Below are 10,000 nucleotides of genomic sequence, written 5' to 3' on the forward strand. Positions count from 1 at the left end.
GCGTAGGAGTGAATAGGAGTGGTGTAGGATGGCGAAGGAATGCTGCAGGAGTGTGTATGGGTGAAGGAAGACGAAGGAAGTATAAGGGAAGGGTGTACGAGTGGATGAAAATGAAGTGAGTGTGATTTGTAAGGGAAAATGAAGAGGGAGAAAATGAAATGAAGGAAGATAAAGAAAGATGGTGGAAAGAGGGAAAAAAATAAAAACAAGGTTAGGAATTGAAAGGAAAATGAAGGAAAATATGAAGGAAGGAGTAAAGGAGGTGCATGGGAGGACAGAAAAGAAAACAAAGAACATTTAAAGCAAAGACGAAAATAGAAGCAATAAGAATTTGAATAAACGAAAGGAATAATGGGAAAACTGATGATAAAGAAGAGAATAAGAAGAAAGAATGAGATAAGATAACTCCACCAAGAACTAATTGAGGAAAGAAGGAAGAAGAGACATAATGAAAAAGGAAATTAGAGAGAGAAAAAGAGAGGAAGGGAGATAAAAGAAGGAACGGAAGAGAGAGAGAGAGAGAGAGAGAGAGAGAGAGAGAGAGAGAGAGAGAGAGAGAGAGAGAGAGAGAGAGAGAGAGAGAGAGAGACAGAGAGAGAGAAGAAGAAGGGAAGATGAAAAATAGGAAGGAGGAGCAGGAAAAAGGAAAAAAAGAAGAAATGAGGAAAAAGAGAAAGGGAAAAAAAGAAAGAAAAGAAGAAAACTAAGAGATAAAAAGGGAAAAATATAAAAAAAGGAGAAAAAGAAGAAATAAAGAAAAAAAGGAAAAAGAAAAAAAAACAAGAGAGAGAGAGAGAGAGAGAGAGAGAGAGAGAGAGAGAGAGAGAGAGAGAGAGAGAGAGAGAGAGAGAGAGGAGGAAAAGATGGAGTGGTGAGAGAGGAGGAAACTTTTTGGTAAGTGATGGAAGAAAGGAGAGAGAGAGAGAGAGAGAGAGAGAGAGAGAGAGAGAGAGAGAGAGAGAGAGAGAGAGAGAGAGAGAGAGAGAGAGAGAGAGGGGGGGGGATCTTTGTAGGGTTAGGTAAAAGTGAGAGAAAATAGGAAGAAATAGAAGTTATGGGATCTCTCTCTCTCTCTCTCTCTCTCTCTCTCTCTCTCTCTCTCTCTCTCTCTCTCTCTCTCTCTCTCTCTCTCTCTCTCTCATTATAGTAATTTCTTGCTTTAATTGTTCCTTTGATACTATAGGGAATTAATCTCTCTCTCTCTCTCTCTCTCTCTCTCTCTCTCTCTCTCTCTCTCTCTCTCTCTCTCTCTCTCTCTCTCTCTCAGATATTAGGTATTCATGAATATTTTTTTCTTTCCTTTTTCTCTTCATTTCCTTTAAATATCTATTCGTTCACGTGATGATTTGCAAGAATTATTCGCTCAGTTCCTCTCAACTTTCATCCTTTTCGTCGAATTTCACCTCCAAACGTTTAATTTTATTTCATTTTATCTTTTCTATCGGTTTTCCTAATTCTTTTGTAGTTCACGTTTAAATATTTCGCTTGGGAGTCTCCGTTTTCTTTCTTTCTTTTCATTTTCTTTTTTTCTTCATTCGTACGAGTTGTTGAAGTTATCGTACCGTATTGTTTTCTTTGGCAAGTCTCCGTTTTCTTTTTTTTATTACAAGAAGGCAATGTTTTCGTTTTCTTTTCCAATTTTTTTCTTTTTTGTTTTTTTCCTACTTTTTCTCTTTTTTTCGTTTTCCCTGCTTTCTTTTTCAGTTTTTTCTTTCGTTCTCTCTATAATTTCTCTTCTCCGTGTCATTCCTGTATTAACTACATTATATTTCGTTAAATTTATAGACAAACAAACTCTCTCTCTCTCTCTCTCTCTCTCTCTCTCTCTCTCTCTCTCTCTCTCTCTCTCTCTCCGACCCCAATAATACTCATAATAATAGTGTGTTAGGCCTAAACTTGAGCCTATTTCCTTTCAGCTCCACGCCTCGCTTCACACCACAGGTTCACAGACAGAATTAAAGGTTCGGATCCCAAGCTCGAACCAGTGAACCGCCATTATGAAACCTTTGTGAAGCTCCGCCCTCTGTGAATACCTATTGGATGGTTAGTAATAGTAGTAGCAGTAGTAGTAGTGGTGGTAGTAGTAGTGGTGGTGGTGGTGGTAGTAGTATTTATTATCATTATTTCCTTATTTTATCGATTTTATTTATATATATTTCTATTTTTTTTTCTATATTTATTTAAGTGTATGTTACTTCCTCTTCCTCCTCCTTCTCCTCCTGTTCTTCCTAGTCCTCCTCCTTCTCTTCGTCCTGCTCCTTTTCCTTCTCCTAGTCTTCTTCCTACTCCTTTTCTTCCTCCTCCTCCTTTTACTTCTCCTAATAGTCTTCTCCCTACTACTACTCCTCCTCCTCCTCCTTCCTCTCATCAAAGCAAACCACAGTCTTGTTAAGAAAAGAGAGAAAGGAAGGAAGGAAAGCAAGAAAAGAAAACTCTCTCTCTCTCTCTCTCTCTCTCTCTCTCTCTCTCTCTCTCTCTCTCTCTCTCTCTCTCTCTCTCTCTCTCTCTCTCTCTCTCTCAGGATGCAAAAAAAGAAAGGCTTTGTTTTAATTCACTTTTATTAACTCACTTGTAACGAAACTTTGTGAGAAAAAAGACGAGGAAAATAAATCACATTATAGACACACAGCAAGATTTTTTTTCTTTTTTTCTTCCTTTCATTTTTTCCCATTTTCTTTTCTTCCTTTCTTCTTTTTTTCTTTTTTTCATATCTTCTTTCTCTTTTTTTCCATTACTTTTTCTTCCTTTCTGATTCGTTTTTTTTTTTTTTTTTTTTTAGATGGCAAAATTTGAAGTATCCTTAAGTATTGTCTTTAAATATGCTACTTCCCCGTTTTCTTTATTACATCTTAGTATATTAAGTTTATTTATTTATTTTTTTCAGCAGACACCCCTTTAAATATCCTCCTTTTCCCGTTTTTCATTACAATTTTGAGTATTACGTTTTCTGTAAACAAGTACCCCCTTTAGACATCCCTCCCTTCCCCTTCATTAATTCTGTGCTACGTTTTCTTCCAGCAAGCTTCTAGGGCATCCCCATTTTCTTTTACTAGTTCTACGCTCGTTTTCTGATTTGTTAGCGATGAAAAGCCAAACAAAAGGGATAACTGTTTTTTTCCCTTTAATTTTCCTTTAATCGTTATTTTATTACGAAAAAACAACTAGAAAAAAGACGAGAAAACATTTATTTCCTACCACACTAAACATCAAAAAGTGAACGAAAAAATATTGATAAAAAAGATTATGTGAAATCCTCTTTTTTTATTTTTTTGCCCCAAACCCTCGGAAAAAATATATTTGTTTGTTTGTTTGTTTGTTTGTTTTTTTTTCTTAATTATCTGGAGTTCATTTAATTTCGGTCAGGTTAATAATGTTTTGTGGCTGTTGAATTTGTTTGTCTGTTTGTTTTGGCTTCCGTTTTCTATAAATGTGTTTTGGTTTATGAGAGGTTGTTGTTGTAGTTGTTGTTGTTGTTGTTGTTGTTGTTGTTGTTTCCCAATTCCATACAAGACAACATATTATCATTATTATTATTATTATTATTATTATTATTATTATTATTATTATTATTATTATTATGACGAATGTGAATCAAATTATTACACTTCATTTATTTTTGCTTTCATTTTTTTCATTTTTTTTTTTTTTTTGCACACGTGGTTATCAATAAATTAACACTGCGAACAAAACACAAACACACACAAACGAACACACAAACACAGCTGATATTTACAAGGAAAGGCTGAGTTTTCCTCCTCCTCCTCCTCCTCCTCCTCCTCCTCCTCCTCCTCCTCCTCCAATATACATATAATCTTTTTTCTTTCTCTTACACTTTCATTTAGATTACATTATACACTCATAAAGAAGAAGAAAAAGAAGAAGAAGAAGAAGAAGACCAACAGCAATAACAACAAGAACAAGAACAAGAAGAAAAAGAAAGAAAAGATAAAAAAGATAAAAAAGGAAGAAGAGGAGAAAAGGAAGAGAATATGAACAAGAATAAGAAGAAAAGAAAGAAAAAGAGGAGAAAGAGGAGGAAGAGGAGGAGGAGGAGGAGGAGGAGGAGGAAAGACGAACAAGAAAAACAAAAATAAGAAGAATAAGAAAAACAAGAAAATCAATAAAAAAATATAAAAGATAAACACAAAAAAGAATAAAAGAGGAAGAAGAGAAAGAATAGAAGAAAAGAGAAAAAAAGAGAAAAAATAAGTAAATAATTAGGTAAAAATTTAAATTAGTAAGTATTTAAGTAAGGTTAAAAACAAGTCAGTATTTTAGTAAGTATTTAAGTATTGAAGTAAATAAGTAAGGCAGCCTAGCACTTACATACACTCTCTCTCTCTCTCTCTCTCTCTCTCTCTCTCTCTCTGTAGGTAATATGTATCACAGTGTTGTGGAAATTCTCTCTCTCTCTCTCTCTCTCTCTCTCTCTCTCTCTCTCTCTCTCTCTCTCTCTCTCTCTCTCTCTCTCTCTCGTTTTTCTTCTTTATTGTGGAAAGTCAAAAAGTTTCATTCCTTCTTTTTTTCTTGTTTATTTCATTTTTCTTCCATTTCTTCTTTCCTTTCCTGTAACTTTTCTTTCCTATAGATATTTGTGTTTCTTTTTTTTTGTTTGTTTTCTCTTTCTCTTTCTTTTTTTTATTGTTTTCATTGTGATCTGTCTTATTTTATTTTTTATATATATAAATTAAGTTTCTTTTTCTTTCCTTTTTTTTCGTTTATCAATAACTTTTAGCAGTCATTCACTACTTATTTTATTTACTGTCCTCTTTTTCTTCTGTTCCTTCTCTCTCTCTTTCTTTCTTTTTTTTTTTTAATAACCACTGTGTCTATTTTCAACCTTTTATTTCATTCGTCTTAGTTTTCTTTTTTTTTTTTTTCATTCTCTATTTAACATTTTTATCACACACGAGTTCCTCTCAAAATTCATTACTTTTCTACTTCATCACATTCCTGCCTTCCCTTCTTCCCTCCCTTTCATCACTTTTTTTTACTTCCTCCCCTTCCTCCCTTTCTTCCCACACTTCATCAATCAGTCATCAAAATCAATTAATCATTATCTATTATTCTAACCACCAGCAAACTTTTTTCACCCCACCACACTGAAAGTCTCATATTTATTAAGTCTCCCATAAAAAGAAATCCCACAGGAATCCGTTTTCTCTCTTTCTCTCGGTCACTCAATGTTCAGAAACGAGAGAAAGAATATTACTGCAGAATTCCACACATGTTTACTTTTCCATGAGTCTCCCATAAAAAATGAGGCAAGTCGGTTTTCTTTCGTATCGTTTTTTAAGGAACACTTTCATATTTTATTTGCCCCTGAATTTCCCATAAGGAGTAAATGTTTAGTTTTCTTTCGTATTTTTTAAGGGAGACTTGTAGATTTTCTTTCTTTCGTTTTCTGTAAGGCCACGATGGACGGAAAGGTTCTCGCTCTTTCTTTCAGTAAATACGTGGAAATGAGTCAAAAACTTAACGAAATATATAATAAAACAAAAGGAAGAAAATGAAAAGTAAGAAAACAATAATCACGAGGCACTTAATAAATCAATAAAACTACTATTATTACTATTACTACTACTACTACTACTATACTAAAGCAAAATATACGAAAATATCAAAGAAAAAAGAAAAAAAATGAATTGCTGAGAGAAAATAAAGAAAAACTAACCAAAACAAAACAACCAATAAAAAGACGAAAGAAAGAGAAGCAAAAATAAACAAAACAAAAACAAACTTAAAAGAACAATGAAAAGAGGAAAGAAATCAGAAAAAAAATAAGAAATACTGAAAGAAAACGGAAACGAATACAAAATAATACTAAAAAAAACATATATATAATGATCAAAGAAAACGGAAAGAAAACAAGAGAAACTAAAAAAAAATTAAAAATACTGAAAGAAAACGGAAAATAAAAAAACTCACTGCTTCTCCTTCTGCCTGCTTCTGTGTCTCCGTGCGTCTCCTTCTCCCTCTCTCGCTACTCCAGGCCAAATCCTTCAGCATTAGCCAGAGCAATGTACAATTTATTCTTGAGCACCTCCTTGGACGTGTAGGGCGGCAGGACGAGCTGGTTGAAGCACGTGTGGGCCTGGGGCAGCATGTGAGTGTAACCCTTCCAACAGGATATCTTAAACATCATCTCCCCCATTCCGCCCACGGGGATCCTGTCGCTGCCCGTGGTGAACAGCAGGAAGAGCTTCTGCTGCCCCACCGGCATCTCGCTCACCACCTCCCAGAACCACCTGACGAAGGAGTGGCAGTTACAGGCGGATTGTAGCGGGTTATAAAGGATTGTATAGGCTAAATAAAAAGGATCAGAGTGGATTTTTGAGTATAGAAAGTGGTTTTCAAGGAAGTGTAAAGGATTAGATGGGGGTTCAAGGGTTTATAAAGGCTTATGGTTTATATGGTTTATATAGTTTATATGGTTTATATGGCTTATGTTTCGATGAATAAAAGGGATGAAAATGATTGGAAGGGGTTCAGATGAGATTTCAAAGGGTTAAAAATATTCATATGGATTTCAAAGAGGTTTTTAAGAGGTAAAAAGGGTTCAGAGAAGATTTGAAAGGATTAAAGAAGATATATATGGGTTTGAAAGAGGTTTTTAAGGGATCAGACAAAATTTCAAAGAGTTAAAAAAAATTACATGGATTTCAAAGAGGATTTTAAGAGATGTAAAAGCCTAGCAAGGGATTACTTAGGAAATATAGGATTCAAGGATGGTCATACGAATTTTAAAGGGATTTGAAAGGTTAAGAGATCAGGGAAAATGTCAAAGAGGATTATAGGAGTTATAGAAATGAGTTGTAAAGGGTTAATAAGAGACTGAAAAGATTAGGATGCGTTTTGAAGGATTAGAATAGGCTAGACAGTATTATAACATGTTGTAAAGCATTAGATTTTCTTTTAAAGGAACATAAATGATTTGTAAAGGGTTCATATTGTTGTTAAAAGGATTATGATGATTTTTGAAAGGAATAGTAATAGGTTCTAATGGACTGTAATGGCTTTTAAAGAGATTATAAAGGATTTGAAACGGTCAGATTGTACGTAAATGCATCAGAACAGGATTAAAAGAAATACCAATGCTATTTTCCAGAACCTAACTAGACTTTAAAGAACCACAGTAAGTTTAAACGGAAATCTAAAATATTATCAAGCCTTACAGTGTCCCCCACTACCCCCACCAACCACCCAGCACCCACCCATCCACCTCACCCGCCCCTCCACTCCATCCACCCCCCGCCACCCCCCCCCCTTACTTAATGGTCGGGTGGTCAGGCGTGTATCCATCATAATCTACCACTTTCCGTAGCTCGTTAAGATCCAGGCGAGGCGATCCGCACACCAGCATCTCCACCTCCTCCGGCCGCAGCATCTGACGGAGGCGCAGACGAGATGAGGGATAAATAACATGAAAATAAGCAAAGGATATGATTTTTAACAGGTATGAGAGAGAGTAAGAGAGAGAGTGAGTCCACAACTATACGAAAACACCAAATACACTTTACAACAACAACAACAATAACTACCACTTACAATAAGGGCATTGGAGGCGCAAACTGTGTGGAAACCCAGATAAAACGCCCTGAACTGCTCATAGATGGCGGTGTTCAGTATCCAGTCTAGGTACAGTCTTACAAACTCCTCCCTGTTCTCATTGGTGACCGGCAGACAGTCCCCTTGCTCCTTTAGATTGAAAGTGCGGGGCAAGCCAAACTCCTCTAGGGACACCTGTGGGACGGGGACAGGTGAAAGGAGAGGAGGTGAAGGAAAGGTTGGTGAAAAGGATATGAAGGGTGATGTGGGAGAAGGGAGGAAGGATGGTGAAAGATGGTGAGTGAGAGGGAAGGAAGGAGAGGAGAGAAAGGAGGGAAGGAGTGATAAGTGAGGTCGAGAAGGAAGCAGTGAATGAAACAGTGAAGGATGGAATAAAGGGAAATAAAAGAAGGGAGAGGGAAGGAAATGAAAAAAAAGGAAGGAAGGATGAGGAAGAGAGAAAATGAATAGAGGAAAAAAGGAGAGGAAAGAAGGAAGGGAGGAATAAATAAACAGATAAACAAACAGACAGACAGACAAACAGACAGATAATTAAACAGACAGACAAAATAAACCACACACACACACACACACACACCACCAATCAAAGTCACCTATCAGCACCTCACCTGTCCACCTGTATTTACCTGGAAAGTCAAACACATATCTTCTTCTACATCCCCCTCGTATTTTAGAAGCTCCTGAAGTCCGTGGGCGACCTCCTGTAGGGGCAAGGACAGGATCAAGGACACGCACAGAGGGGGGGGGGGCAGGTTATTGTTCGTAGATGAAAACAGTCGAGGTATTTCAGATAAACACAAATATATACATAATTAAGGACACGTACATGGGTTTTGAGTGTACATGTTAGTGTTCATACATACATACATACATGGATAAGTTACGTACATACATACATACATACATACGAAAAGAAAACGGGAAAGTAACAAAAAAAAAAAAGAAAGAAAGAAAACGGGCACTTACACAAAACTCTTACCGCGCTGCCAGACGCACACCCAAAAGAAAACGAGCATAACTCTCCTACCGCGCTGCCAGACGCACAACCACTCGCCCTCCCTATACACACACACACACACACACACACGCTTACCGGCATAATCTCCCCGAAGTCATCTAAGGAGGGTACTTTAGCCACGCCCACCGCCACGTGTTCGTACGCTGGGACCACGGGGGGACTAAGCAGCTTCCTGTTGGGGGGCAGAGGGAGGCAGAGGGAGGTGAGGCGGGGCAGCACGTGAAGATGAGGGCATGCAAGAGAATAAACTAAAAGGTACATAAGAATATAAGTCAAAATAACTAAAGAAGAGGAAGAGGAAGAAGAGGAATAAGGGAAGAAATAGGATAAATGATAAAAAAAGGTCGATTTTATAACTTTTTTGTTGTGAAAGTATAAAGAGAGAGAGAGAGAGAGAGAGAGAGAGAGAGAGAGAGAGAGAGAGAGAGAGAGAGAGAGAGAGAGAGAGAGAAAGGTTATGAAAAAGAAGATGGATGAGAGGAAGGGAGAGAAGGAAGGAGAAGAAAAAGAAAGACAAAGGAAAAGAAGAGAGGGGAAGGAGTGTGAAAGGATATTGCACACACACACACACACACACACACACACACACACACACACAGAGAGAGAGAGAGAGAGAGAGAGAGAGAGAGAGAGAGAGAGAGAGAGAGAGAGAGAGAGAGACAGAGAGAGATCACTTCCCACCCAAACACACACGCATATAAACAAACACACAAATAAACAAACACTTAACAAACAACAAACAAAAAAAAAAAACAACAAAAATTCATTGATACTCCCCACCACCCCCAGCCCCCCAACTTACCTATAACAGATGGCAGGGAAGTGAATATCTAGAATGATGGAATTGTACACAGCCAGCCCCATGAGGACTCCTATAAGGTTATATTCACGAAGGTTACCCTCTTGACTCATTGAGAACCAGTACAGCCTCTTGGTGGGGTGATAAACAAACATCTTATTCTCAGGCTGCGTGGGAGAGAGAGGGGAATGAGAGGGGGAGTGTGGAAGAGAAGGGTAAGAGAAGAGGAGGAATAGATGGAGAGATAGAGATGTGTGTACAGGTGGAGAGAAAGTTATTGGGGTTGTTTATATTAATTTTGAAAGAAAGGGTTAAGAGGGGAGAGGTGAGAGGGAAAGAGAGGGAGAAATGGAGAAATGTGGATGTTTACAGGTATAAAAGAGAGGGAGAAAATTATTGGTTTGTTGTGCTATATTTAAAGCAGGTGAGAGAGGGAGAGAGAGAGAGAGAGAGAGAGAGAGAGAGAGAGAGAGAGAGAGAGAGAGAGAGAGAGAGAGAGAGAGAGAGAGAGAGAGAGAGAGAGAGAGAGAGAGAGAGAGGGTTAGAGGTGCAGGTGAGAGGGAGTTACAGGTACACTCATTAAATTTCTATCTCTCTCTCTCTCTCTCTCTCTC

General features: G+C 37.4%; 1 protein-coding gene across 2 annotated transcripts in view; it reads right to left on the reverse strand.

Moving 5' to 3' along the window:
• Positions 1-4,400: 4,400 nt before the first annotated feature.
• LOC135093029 (probable E3 ubiquitin-protein ligase HECTD2) overlaps positions 4,401-10,000 on the reverse strand; it is a 29,300-nt gene continuing 23,700 nt past the window's right edge. For both annotated transcript variants that reach the window (XM_063991888.1, XM_063991887.1), the window contains exons 14-19: positions 9,390-9,553; positions 8,663-8,759; positions 8,196-8,270; positions 7,549-7,743; positions 7,272-7,387; positions 4,401-6,248 (exon numbers count right to left, since the gene is read on the reverse strand). In XM_063991888.1, the coding sequence (XP_063847958.1) occupies positions 5,984-6,248; positions 7,272-7,387; positions 7,549-7,743; positions 8,196-8,270; positions 8,663-8,759; positions 9,390-9,553 (912 nt within the window). In that variant the 3' untranslated portion in view covers positions 4,401-5,983. The remainder of the gene's footprint in view (positions 6,249-7,271; positions 7,388-7,548; positions 7,744-8,195; positions 8,271-8,662; positions 8,760-9,389; positions 9,554-10,000) is intronic.

Source organism: Scylla paramamosain, chromosome 41 (genome assembly GCF_035594125.1).
Source record: "Scylla paramamosain isolate STU-SP2022 chromosome 41, ASM3559412v1, whole genome shotgun sequence".
Classification (NCBI taxonomy): domain Eukaryota; kingdom Metazoa; phylum Arthropoda; class Malacostraca; order Decapoda; family Portunidae; genus Scylla; species Scylla paramamosain.